The sequence below is a fragment of the Chrysochloris asiatica genome, unplaced genomic scaffold, assembly GCF_000296735.1.
Source record: "Chrysochloris asiatica unplaced genomic scaffold, ChrAsi1.0 scaffold00037, whole genome shotgun sequence".
In the NCBI taxonomy this organism is placed as follows: domain Eukaryota; kingdom Metazoa; phylum Chordata; class Mammalia; order Afrosoricida; family Chrysochloridae; genus Chrysochloris; species Chrysochloris asiatica.
In genome coordinates this window covers 7,759,016-7,772,531 of record NW_006408555.1, presented here as the reverse complement: position 1 = coordinate 7,772,531, position 13,516 = coordinate 7,759,016, and the positions used below count along the sequence as shown (strand labels likewise).

At 50.4% G+C, this 13,516-nt stretch overlaps 1 protein-coding gene across 1 annotated transcript in view; it reads left to right on the top strand.

The window, feature by feature from the left end:
• Window positions 1-13,516, top strand: part of CMIP (c-Maf inducing protein) — a 218,159-nt gene that overhangs the window by 144,777 nt on the left and 59,866 nt on the right. Inside the window, exon 3 of the mRNA XM_006860139.1 lies at window positions 1,069-1,119. Coding sequence (XP_006860201.1) covers window positions 1,069-1,119 — 51 coding nt within the window. The remainder of the gene's footprint in view (window positions 1-1,068; window positions 1,120-13,516) is intronic.

Genomic DNA, 13,516 nt, shown 5'->3' with positions numbered 1-13,516 from the left:
GGGACTGTGTGCCCCCACAAAGATGTCCAGAGATCAGTGGGACTGTGTGCCCCCACAAAGATGTCCAGAGATCAGTGGGACTGTGTGCTCCCACAAAGATGTCCAGGTACAGAAACCCTTCACGGGCATTGTGAGTTGGCATCAACTCAATGGCTGTGGATTGTTTTTTTCTGTAAAAATGAAGGTGATGATGACCTAAGTTCATGGCTGCCTTTTCTCTGCATTCCTGAGTCATGGCGAGCACACTCCCTCCCCAATGCTTTACAAGGCTCCTTCCTAGTCCCCCCCAGCATCCCTGAACATCGAGGTTACCAGCCTCATTTTACAGATGGGAACTGAGGCCAGAGTTGCCCCAGGTCTCAAAACTGGTAAGGTGTGAGTCAGGGAAGGGCTAGCTTCCCAACTAGGATTTGCCACCTCATTCAGCTTGGGCTCAAGGCTGGGCACTCTCTACCAGGCCTTTACAGTTGGGCAGTGTGCATGCTGGTTCAATGCAGAGGCAGGGAAGCCAGGCTGCTGTATGATAAACATTGGGTTTCAAACCACAAGGTCTGCGGTTCAAGCCCACTAGCTGCTCTGCAGGAGAAAGATGAGGCTTCCTGCTCCCGTGAAGATTTAAAGCCTCAGAAACCCACTGCAGGGTTGCTGTGAGTTCGAACCAACTCCACCACACTTAGCAACAACAGTTGATGTGAGATCTGTCAGTGTTTCCCTCTGTGAAATGGGCGCCGTGGGAGAATGCTGGCCACCCCCGACTCCCATGTCCCTCTCTACTGGGCCTCCTGCCCAATCAGTGCTGTTTAGCTACAGTGACCTCCCCTGTGACCCCCATCAGGTCTGCAGTCCTCCATCCCCAGCAAAATCCCTGATGCAAGGAGACCTGTCCAGAAAAGTCGCCCTGGGACCACCTCGGTCTGGGCTTGGCAAAGAGTGGGTTTAGTTCTGGATATCCCAAGGGAGGCTGGTGGGGCTGGCAGGACAGATCCCCTGGCTGAGCAGGCTGGGCTTGCATAGTGTGTCTGCTGCAAACCAGTGATCAGACTTTGCTGTCCCTTTTTGTCATTGCAGGCCGCCAACAGCTACCTGAGAGACCAGTGGTTCCATTCTCTGCAGTGGAAGGTAAGTCCTCTCTTGTTAAGGACATTGCTTCCATCGGCAGCTGCTGCTTACCATTCTTAGGCAAAGGTGGGTAGGCCAGGGTGTCTGCCTACTTTAGCCGAGGAACTTTGTTCCACTTCACAAAGCCTTCTGCCCACTTCCTCTGTCTGGCGTCCAGTGCCTTCCTCCCTGCAAGACTGTAGCAGCTGACAGTCTTCCAGCTGGTGCGCCTGCTCCAGAAAGGCCCACGGAGACACTTGTGCTCTGAGTGTGGGGAACCACAGGGTGAGGGGACAGGCCTTAGGGCTCTCCATGCTGGGCTGCAAGTGTCTTCTGCATAAATGTAAATGTTCCCAAGATTTAAAAAACCCAAGCCCTGTTTACAGTCTTCATTTTCTTCCATTTATCCGGTTCTTTGGACTCCTGGTGTGGTACTGTAGAATCAGCACTGGACTGCAAACCACAAGGTCAACAGTTCAAACCCACCAGCTGCTCCTTGCAAACCCTATACAGGGTCGCTATGAGTTGAAATTGACTTGACCACACTTAACAACAACAGATGTGGTTCTTGGGTCTAATTCCTTGGGTCTGACTCTACCTAAGGACCCCTGGAGGGGCACTGGGTTAGGCTTTTGACTGCTAACCTCAAAGTAAGAGGATCAAACCCATCAGCCATTCTGCTGGAAAAGATGAGACTGTCTACTTCCATCTAGATTTACAGCCTGGAAGTAAATCTTGACTCTCTTCTACTCTGTCTTGGATTGGAACTGACTTGATGGCAGTAGGCTTCTACTATTGTTTTTTGGCTCTACCTAGAATGGTTTGGAACTTTGTAGAACATAAAGGGAAGTTAGCTTTCTACGGATCCCTTGCAAGACGAGGTGCTTATGTCCTCACCCTGAGAGGATGTCTGTTCTTCTCTGTGGCTCAAGTGATGGAAACCCTAACACAAGACCCGGGATGTGGAAATGGGCAGTTTGCCTGTTAACCGCGCCCCTTGCCTCCCTGACTCCCCGACTTCCAATCTGAACAGGCTGCGTCAGGCCTGTGCCCTACAGGTGCCAGTAGAGTGTGACTGGAAGGGTGACTGTATGGCATGAGCTGTCATCTTTACTCAGAGGATGAATGACTGGCTGGCCCGATGCAGGGTTGAAGGTCCAGTGTGGTATTGGGTGGCTAAGGGGACATTCTGGATTCTTGTGTGCCTCTGGGCAGAGAATAGCAGAATGACATTCCTGGGCCTGTCTGTGCCTGAGGAGGGAAGGTGTGTCTCTCCTGCCCAGATCAGCTGCTCACCCACCCAACAGCTGAGGCACGAGTCTGCGTGTTGGGGCGCAGAAGAACAGAGACTCATATTTATTAAAGTCCTACAGTGCACTAGAAACTACACTAGGCCCACTAGGTCCATTTCATCCCCTGCTCCAAGCTTGTAAGACTGATCACAAATGTGCTCACGTTGTACACATGGGGAAGATGAGTCCCAGACAGGAGCCCACACCTAGTCAGGGGTTGAGGCGAGGTTCAGGTGAAATCTTAGGCAATAGCGGGAGGTTTTTGAATGTCGGCCAAAGGTCCGACAGCTGAGAAGGCAAGCTGGTACGTGCCTGTTCTCGACGCCACAGGTGCTATCGAGAGTTCTGTTTCCACAGGAGTGTGTCCCTGAGGCCTGGCGCGCTGCATGCCCAACACAGATGTGTCCCAGGACAGCTAGGGCATGCGTCAGCACCTACGCTGGGCCCTCTGGGAGTTAAATGCCAATACAGTCAAGACAGGAATGATAGGTACCAGGGGAGAGGCTGGTGGTCTAGGGAGCTGCCTGTGAGAAGAGACCATTTCACTGCCCGGGACCACGACGACCTAGTCCACCCCTCCTGTGTGCTCACATGTGAGTGCTCAGTGAGAGATCACTGTGGCTTTATCCTGTCTACCCCATGTCCACTGCCGTCGATCGATTCCATCTCACAGCGGCCTAACAGGACAGGAGAGGGTAAAAGACTGTTGGTCATTACGGAACAGACTGCCTCATCTTTCCCTCAGAGTGACTCGTGTATTAGAACCACCGACCTTGCAACTAGCAGCCCAATTCTTAACTCACTACACCACCGGGGCTCCTTACTGCCAGGTTGTTGTTTTTGTTAAGTGTCCATCAAGTCAGCTCTGACTCATAGCGGCCCTATATAGGGTTTCTAAGGAGCAGAGTAGTTGATGGGTTTGAACGTCTAACCTTGTGGTGAGCAGTTCAGTACTTATCCTACAGCACCACACTAGGACACCCTATTGTTGTTAAGTGTCATTGAGTCGGTTCCAACTTATAGTGATCCTGTATAGGGTTTCTGAGAACCAGCTGGTGGGTTTGAACTGCCAAACTGTGGTTCTCACTCCAGTGCTGATCCTACAGTGCCTCTCCAGGAGTCCAGGACACCCTCCCTCTAGGATGGGGAAATGCCTTGTTTTCAGTGGAGAAGGCTGCCTATAATGGTGTTCTACATTGTCTGGTCAACATTTCCTTCCACGGTGACTTACAGGAACACTGACAAGGCAGTGACATTTTATGGTCAATTTGAACTGCAGAGTCGGCAGTTCAAACCCAATAGCCACACCTCAGAAACCCTATACAGGGTCGCTCTGAGTCGAAACCAACTCAATGACACTTAACAACCACAACAACGTGGCTAAAGGGATGACTGGGGAGCGCAGTGGCTCCTACTATAAGCACCACACTGTGAATCACAAGGTCCACGGTTCGAGCCTGCCAGCTGCTCGGTAGGGGAAAGGGGAGCCTTTCTGCTCTCTCAAAGCTTTAAAGCCTCAAAACCTCCTGTGTTGTCGCTATGACTTGATGGCACGTCACATAACAACAACAGCAACAAAAGGCTGGTTAAGATGGTGGGTACAGAATACCAGCCTCCTGGAGACTGGCTAGAAAGATGATTTAAAAGTTATACACTTGAAACATCCCCGTTCCGGTGTCACGGATTGTACCTGGGATTCAGACAGTTAGTTGAGCCGGCACAGAAGTTGGGAGCCATGACTACCCTGGTGTGGCACGGCAGAATAAGCACTCAACTTCTGGGTCAACCTCAGGAGGGTTTGAACCTCTGGTCCACAGTTCAGACTCATCAGCTGCTCCTTGGAAACCCTATACAGGGTCACTATGGGTCAGAACCGACTCCACAGTGCTAAACAAGAATGAAGAAATGGGTCTGTAGACTGACATTTGGTTTGTTTATGAGTGTTTAATTAAATAAGCTATTCCTTTCATTTTTTAATAAGCATCCAGGGAAACTGATATCAGGGGTGTTAAGGAACTGGCAAATGCCTGGTAGTGTGCTAGCCCTTTTCCTGCCCCCCAACATGGGCAGAAAAACATTTGGTCTCACATCATAAACATCGTCTGCTCTTCCCCTTTAATTGCCCCCTTGTAATTCAGGTATGCTGCCACCAGGTGGCAGTGGTATCGTAGTGTCTACAATTGGATTTAATTCTTGTGACCCTGGTGGCACAGTGGTTAAAGCTATAGACTACGTTGATGGTTCCTATCCACTAGCAGCTCAGCGGGAGAAAGATATCCCCACTTTTTATAAAGATTTGTACAGCCTCAGATGTCCTCTAGGGTCACTATGAAATGGAATTGACTCAGTGGCTGTGGATATGTGGTTGTTGCTGGGGTTTTGCTGCCCTGCTTTTGGTCAGACTTAAGGAAACATGTTTCCCTCCCAGTTCATAAAGCAAGCTAGACGACCTGGATTCAAATTTTAGTTTTGTAGCTTACTTGTCTCCCGATCTGGATAGATTCTTTGTCAACGTTGACTAAATTCCAATGCAGTTCCTCAGTACTTGGCTATATGGGAGAGGCATGACTAGATGTTTTGTTATTCATTGTCAGTTTGCAGATGAGCAAACAAGCCCCAGAGAGCCAGTGACTTAGCCATCATCATCATGAGGCAAATCTGAGTCCATCTCTTTGGGACTATCCTTCCTTTTCCATCTTCTCAGCAACTAACCCTTGACATCTCCTCACAGCTTCTCTCTCCCCTCTGTACTTAAAACCAGCCATTTGGGGCCTTTTTCCTTCTCCTAAAATTCTTTAACTGAAAAATCAGCAAAACCTGAAGATCCATCAGCACCTACTGCCACTGAGCCATTTCCACCCCATAGTGACCCTATAGGATGCCTTAAGGTTTCCAAGGCTGTGGACCTTAATGGGAGCAGACAGCCTCGTCTTTCTCCTATGGAGTAACCGGTGGGCTGGTTTGAATTATCCTTGGGGTTGGCAGCCCAACACGTGAACCCACTGCACCACCAGGCTCCTTAATAGCGAGATCGTTGCTGCTGTTAAGTGCCATCTGGTGGGTTCCAACTCATAGTGAATCTGTATAGAGTTTCCCAGGAGCAGCTAGTGGGTTTGAACTGCTGAACCTGAAGTTCAAACCGACCTTGCAGTCCAGTGCTTATCCTACAGAGCCACTCTAGGACTCCAAGATTGAGATTAAAGACATTGAGAAATCCCCCCACCTCCGCTTAGACTTTGGATTTACTGAGTGCTGTGTCCAAGTTGCCTTGTGCGGGACAAGCTTTTGTGCAGTCTTCTTTGCCAAGCATGTGGTCTTTTTGTTTTGTATGTTTTATTGTGAATTATGTGATAATTTACATGGGAGAACATTAGTTTTACATTCATCCTATCATAAACCAACCAAAGTGTATATCCTACAAGCCTCCCCCGGTCATCAGCACACAGCCCCTCTCCCTCTCTGGATCTAAAGTCCCCAGCTGTTCCATCTCTCTCTACGTCATCATCTCTGCCTCCATCTCTGGCGTCACTGCTTCTCTCGATAGGGTCCCGCTCTCCGCTCTTCTCCCTTGATGGTCCCAAGGACCTCTGCTCCTAGACTGAGAAGTTAATAATCACTCCCCTCCTTGCTATAAAACGTCTCCCTTTACATTTACAACCCTCACAATCAGTCCTGATAACAATTATTCACTCTTGTATCGCAAGAGACCTATCGGCATTTCATTGCATCAGCCCCGCCTAGACAGATTGGATACTACTCAGTGGATATTCTACCTTCCTCCATACCTTCCTCCATTCCCTCTTGAAAGCTTGTAAGTCAGTCACTTCTTGCCTTTCTAGCCCCTGCCACTTTGGGTAGCCAATGTCCAAGTTGCCCATCCCTGTCTACTCTGTGTATGGAGGGGATAGCATGTGATCATTTAAGTGCAAGGTCTCACTTAACTGTCTTTTCACCCAGCTGTACTGGTATCCCCTGGGTACACATTCTCAACAGAGCTGACAACACCCGAGGGGAAGGCTAAACCCTCCTTCCCCTACCATAGCCTGCGGTCCTCCGAAGCTCAGCCATACCCAACAGCATCTTGTTCTTCAGTATTTAATTTCATGGGGCAGGGGGCATGCAAAACAGCACACTGTTTAAAAGGCTCCTTGCGGGGAGGGTGTTGGGGACCAATAGTTTAAAAAAAGGTTAAGAAATGCTGCTATCGAATCTGTGGTAAATTGCTGTGTGGGCCGAGACAGGAGAGAAGTCACGTATCTCGAGGGTATTTATCCCGGTCTGTGGGCCTTCCTGGTCGTCTTGTTAATTTAAGTCAGTGGCTGCAGCTCGGAGTGTCAGGAAGCTCTCAGAGTCCCAAACGGGAGGTCAGGGCCAGGCCTGTGTGAATGTGTTGTGTGTCCTAACTTGATGGATTAGTTTAGGTTACGCTGTTATCCCTGTTGCTGTTGAGGACTGGGGAGTTTGGAGAGCGAGATTGGACCACAGCCTTTGGGCCTCTCCACACAGCTCTTCTCTTCTTCCCCATTCCCCCTTCCCTGCCTGTCCCAGGAAGCAGGATGGCATGGAGCGCTCTGGGCAGCCAGTATGGGGTGGCTCAGCCTTCCTAGAGCAGAGCAGGTCGTCCTTAGGACTCCCACGGGAGACTGGCCCTGTTTGGTTTGAGTGGCTGGGCCCCTGAGGCCAATTCCTGTGGGTGTGAACACATAAACAGTTGTACTGAGCTAATGAGGCCTCCTTTTTTACCTCTGAGGCACACCTCCTTACTCCTGTCCTCACCCTTGGAGGCCAGGCCCTGAGGAGACAGGACTGCCTGTGTGTACAAGGCCGTGAGGGGACAGGCCTGCCTGTGTATATGAGGTCGTGAGGTGACACGGACCCACCTGTGTATACAAGACCATGAGGGGACAGGCTCACCTGTGTGTATCAGACTCTGAGCGGACATGCCTGCCTGGGTGTGTAGGGTCACAAACTGACATTGGCCCGCCTATGTATACAAGACCATAAGGGGACAGGCCTGCCTGTGTGTACAAGGCCATGAGGGGACAGTCCTGTCTGTATGTACAAAGTTGTGAGGGAACAGGCCTGCCTATGTATACAAGACCATGAGGGGACAGGCCTGCCTGTGTGTACTAGGCCTTGAACAGACAGGCCCACCTGTGTGTAGCAGCCTGTGAGGGGACAAGTGTGCCTGTGTATATGAGGTCATGAGGAGACACAGACCCGCCTGTGTATACAATGCCAAGAGGGGACAGGCTCACCTGTGTGTACCAGACTGTGAGGGGACAAGCCTACCTATGTATGTGGGGTCATGAGGGGACAAGCCCGCCTGTATGTACAGTGCCATGAGGGACAGGCCAGACTGTGAGGGGATAAGCCTGCCTGGGTGTGCAGGGTCACAAAGGGACATGGGCCCACCTATGTATACAAGGCCATGAGGGGGCAGGCCTGCCTGTGTGTACGAGGCTGGGAGGGTCACAGGCCTCTGTATAAGACTTTGGGAGGGAGGATAAGGTAGAGGTCAAGTGTGCTGGGTCATGAGGGGTCACAGGCCTCTGTGTGTGTGTGTGTGTGTGTGTGTGTGTGTGTGTGTGTAGAGACCATAAGGGGAGAGAAGCCAAGAATGTGTTCAGGGCTGTAAAAGGGACAGTTTGCATTTACAAAACCATGAGAAGATTTACTTTTTGGGGTCCAGTATTTTGAGGCTTGAGGCCTTACTTAGAGAGTACACTGCTTAGAGGACAGGCTTGCCTGGGTGAATAAGGCCCCAGGCAGCAGGTCCTGAGTCCCCAGCTCCTAGTAGACACACCATAAACGGGCCCCAGGATGCCAAGATACACCTCATATTCAGAGCTGTTGGAACCTCCAACCTTGAAAAATGTCCTTTTTTCATCTGGAGAAGGGTTCCTTGGGCCTTTACACAGAAAACCAAGAGGATTTTATCCCTGGGTAATTGTTGGTACACTGAGAAGAGCCCCAGGGCCAAGCCCCATCCAGGGCTGTCTCCCTCCCTACTGATGCAGCAGAGGAGGAGGGTGATGGTCAGGAGGTGGAACAGAATGAGGAATGTGTGTGTGTGTTGGAGGGTGTGACCATGTGAGTGGGTTGGGCCTCAGTTGTGTCCTATGTGAAATGGGATAACAACAGTCTCCAGACCATAGGGTATGTGTGAAGCAGTAGAGGAGGTCCTGTGTGACCACCTTACACACCCTTATCCTTGGAAGGGGGTGGGCTGCTCACCCCCCTCCTGGGCAATTGGGAAGTCCACTCTGAGGAGGACCTCTGTTAGCACGCACATAAACACACAGATCCCGCACACAGACTGGACCACCTAAGGGGGACCTGGGTATTTTGTCCACGAGGCATGAGAGCTTTACAGTTTTCTCCAAGTTTCACAGACGTCACCGACGGATTATGTGAATTCATCTCTGATTTGACAAGTATGTTTCTGCTGGGTAAGAGCCAGTGGCCTCATTCCAGAAACTCTTCCTGTCAGAACCGACTCTGCAGGCCCCAGAACGTCACTGGCGCACCTGACCCCGGCACACTGCCTATTTGTGCTCCGTGCTCCAACATCTAGGCTCAGTAAGGTGGGCCAGCCTTGTGAGGTGTCTTATCACTGAGCTTTTCTCTGGGTAGCACCCTCCTGTGTGGTTTCTGACTGGACTTGCCCGCTCTGGCCCAGGATGCCCCATTCTCTGCCCCCTTAGCCCATTTTACCCACCTATCCACTTCACTTTGCCATCTCACCGCCTTCTTCCACTGCCCTGTTCTCTAACTTTGCTTTCTCTTTTTCTTCCTTGTGAAAGTGTTGACTTGGGAGAACACCTTTACAACCAGCCCGAGGGCGGCTCCTGCCCACCTGACCCCATGACTAATGCTACTAGTGTAAATCCCCTTCCAGCCTCTGTGTTTGCACAAAAGACACTTGTTGGCTGTCGCCGGCTTCGGCACACCACTGCCAGGTTTCCACGGATGGGTTTTAGTCTGTGAGGAGGTTGTAGCAGAATTCACCAGAGCATGCTGCTGTTGTTAAGCACTTGTGTTGTCTGCAGTGTTCAGGTATACGTGACTGTCAACGTAAACAAACAAAGCCTGACCCACTGCCATTGAATCGGTTCCAACTCATAGCAGCCCTGTGAGACGGAGGAGAACTGTTCCTTAGGATTTCCGAGGCTGGACACAGGCTGCCTTAGTTTTCTTGTTGTTGTGAAGTCCCATCAAGTCGATTACGACCCATAGCGACCTTGTATAGGATTTCCAAGGCTGGAAGTCTTTATGAGAGCAGAAAGCCTCTTTCTCACACAAAGTGACTAGTAGATAGATTCAGACTGCTGACATTTTGGTTAGTAGCCCGGGTTGTAATCCACTGTGTTACCAGGATTCCTTTCTCTATCAATATGTTGTTGGTAAATGTTGTCGAGTTTGTTCCGACTCACAGCAACACTGTACAGGGTTTCCAAGGAGTAGCTGGTGGGTTTGAACTGCCAACCTTGTGATTCACAGACCAGTGCTGATCCTATGTAGCTCCACAGCAGGAGCCCTTGACTATCAACGTTGTTGTTGTTATGTGCCGTGGAGTAGATACTGACTCATAGCGACTCTGCGTAGGGTTTCTGAGGCTGTAAATCTTTACGGGAGCAGAAAGCCTCATGTTTCTCCCATGGAGCAGCTGGTAGTTTCGAACTGCTGACCTTGAGGTTCACAGCCCGATTCATAACCACTACGCTACCAGAGGAGATTTTAAAAAACCAGTTGCCATCTAGTCATTTCTGAGTCACAGAGGCCCCGTGTGCGTCAGTGGAACTGTGCTTCACAGGGTTCACAGTGGATGATTTTCCAGGAGTAGATCATCAGTCCTTCCTTCTGCAGCACCTCTGGGTGCACTTGAATCTCCAGAGCCTTTTCGTTAGTAGACATGTGCGTTAATCATTTGTACCATACAGGGACCCTATGGGCTTTTACTTCTATTAGATTTGTTTTTTCCAGAACAGAAGTGAATGACCTAGAATGTAGGAGCATTTGTGTGTGTGTGTGTGTGGTTCTTGCCACATATGTTGTTGCTGTTTGTTATTAGATGCTGTAAAGTCACTTCCAACTCATAGTGACTTTGTGCACAACAGAACCAAACACAGGCCAGTCCTGAATCCTCCTCACAGTTACTGTTGGCCTTGAGCCCATTGCTGCTGCCTCTGTGCCAGTCCATCTCGTTCAAGGTCCATCTTCTTTTATGCGGAGTCTCCACTTTACCAAGCATGTCTTTCTCCAAGGACTTGTCCTTCCTGGTCCTATGAGAGAAATTCAAGAAGTTCATGGAAAAATTCTGTTATCTTTTCATTACATTTATTTCATGATCTTTTTGAAGCTGCCTCTTACTGTTATTCTGCTCTCAAAAGAATGATCTCTGCAGTAGCTAGGGGTGGGGTTCAGAACCCAATGTCCTGGGTTCAAATCCTGGCCCTACCACTGACTAGCCTGGTGGCCCTGCATGTTTTCTCTGGGCCTCCTTTTCCTCCTAAATAAAAGGGGTTCATAATAAGACCAGGGTCCTGGTGAGCATTCTCTGGGCTGGAAGCTGAGAAGACCTTAGAATGGTACTTGCCAGGCTCTATTCTGTGAAAACATATATGACAAGGTATCCTGTACAATTCTGTGCCATTTTCACACGTACAATTCCGGGACATGGATCCCACTCACCGTGTTGTGTAACCATCACTGCTATCCTTCCCCAAATGATTCCACCACCCTGAGCAGACATTTGTGCCTTGAAACAAAGGACACCCCCTTCCCCACTCCCTTCCACTCCTGGGTTATTCGTAACCACTCAAAATGTTGACCCCTGTACATCTGTGCATTTCATGTAAGTGGGATTTTGGGACAGACGTTTTATCTCACAGAATGTTTTCATGGTTCCTCCATGTCTCTTTATGACTCGGCCATGCCCTGTTGTATGGATGGGCAGGTTCCTTCATGTCTCTTTATGACTCGGCCATGCCCTGTTGTATGGATGGGCAGGTTCCTTCATGTCTCTTTATGACTCGGCCATGCCCTGTTGTAGGGATGGGCAGGTTTTGTTTATCCACTCATCTGGTGATGGACATTTGTGTTGTTCCCACCTTTGGGTTATTGGGAATAGGAACTTCTGTTTGTGTTCCTGCTCTCAATTCTTTTGGAAACAGGAATAGGAATCCTTGTTTTTCTTTAATGAACAAGGGCCCTGCTTCCCCTGTGTGGCAGGATCCTAGAAGCCAGGACTCTAGAAGAACGGAGGTATGGGCATGGCACACGTTTCACCTGCCCCTAGTGAGCCTGTGGCAGGCATCGCTAATCAATCCTGGCACACTTTTCCCTAGAGGCAGAGCTCTTCTCAACATAACCACTGCCCCTCATCCTCAGTTGACAGAGGGAATGGGAACTTCCCCCCAAGCCTTGTGGGTGTCCAGACCCAGTCCTGTGCCTCTTTGGGACTTGAATCTTGGTCTGGCTCTCTTCTGCTTGGAATGGTAACAAGTGCTGGCTGCCCTGCCCCCTGTGCAGGAAGTGAGACAGGGATGTACCACAGGTGAATGGAGGTGACCTTCATCCTCTCAGGGCCCGGCCACATGTCTGCTTCACCCAGGTCAACTAGGCAGGACCTTCAGCCGGATTAGTGGCTGGCAGTCAGTCAGAGAGGACTTTGTGATCTCCCTGCAGGGGGCCAAGGGAACTTGGCTGAAACTATGCAAGTATGAGCTCTCCCATTGAGGTAGGTGCCCCCATGCCCCAGGACTCTGAGAGGGTCTCAGCAGGGAGGTCCAGTGGTGGTAGGAGCTGGGATCAGAGGGCAATGTTGCTCACAGAACCACATCTGGCCTGCTGTGTGCGCCAACAGAGCCCCAGCAGGGACCACTAGGAGACCCGGGCTGCATGTCCCCTGGGACCACTGTCTCCAGTGCATTCTGCCCACAGCCTGCTCCTTTCATGGGCCCTCTGGGAGCCCGTAGCTAATAACAAGCAGGGCGTCGGGATTGGAGCTAACAAGTGGCAGAGGAGCGGGCACCTTGGGGAGAAGAGTTCGTGCAGTCACAGGTTTACTTCACAGAGAGGGCACCTGCTCGTGCCAGGAGCTTGGCTGGGGGCTTTCATGTGTCTCGTGAAATCTGCTCGAAGTGTTCTTAGGCCCATGCTGAAGGAGAAGCAGAGAGGGCAAGGGGCTTATCTACGATCATACAGTGAGAACTGCTGTCAGCCCCAACCCTTGGTGACCCGTGCAAACCTTGGCACCCTCAGAATATGGGTTCGAGTCTCCCTCTGTCTGCCTTTGGAGCAGATAAGAGCCATGATTGTGTGTTTGGTAAATAAATAGGCCACTTATGGATAACGTATGAATGGGAAAGCATACACTGATCACAACCTTGTAACTAGCACCCAGGTGTCACTGCCCACCTCCACCCAAACCAGACCTACTGCCGTCAGGTGGGCAGAGTGGACCTGCTCGTGGGTTTTCCAAGGTTGTCATTGTTATAGAAGCACGTTGCCATGTCTTTCTCCCGCAGAGCTGCTGCTGGGGTCTAACGATTGACCTTTCAGTTAGCAACCACTGAGGCTCTTCCCACCTCCACACGTGACTGTGATTCTGGTTTCTAGCAGCACAGATTTTGTCACTGTTGTCAGGTGCGGTGCCTCCAAGTAAGTTTCGACTCACAGACCCTATATTGGAGTTCCAGATTGGCTGGTGGATTTGAACCATCGACCTTGTGTTAGCAGTCCAGTGCTTATCCTGTAATGCCACACTAGCACTCCAGCAGCATAGCTTAGCCTTGAATAGACTCCCGTTTGCCTATACAGTCTGGGATCATACACTCTGAGCTCGTTTGTGGCTGCCTTCTTTGGCCCTTACACAATTACAAGGTTTTTTTGTGTTTCTGTGTGTACTGAGAATCATCCTCTATTGGGCAGCGGTGTGTGGTGTGAAGATACTGGGACAATCTGTTCAGTCCATTATGGATCGGAACAGCTGTCAGTATTACATTGTGACATCGTAGCTGTACATAGCTGCTGAGGCTATCCCTAGGAGTCAGGGATGGGCTTACGGGATAGTGAGATGGACACCTCTAGTCCACGCTGCCGAAGTAGCTGTGCTGATGTCT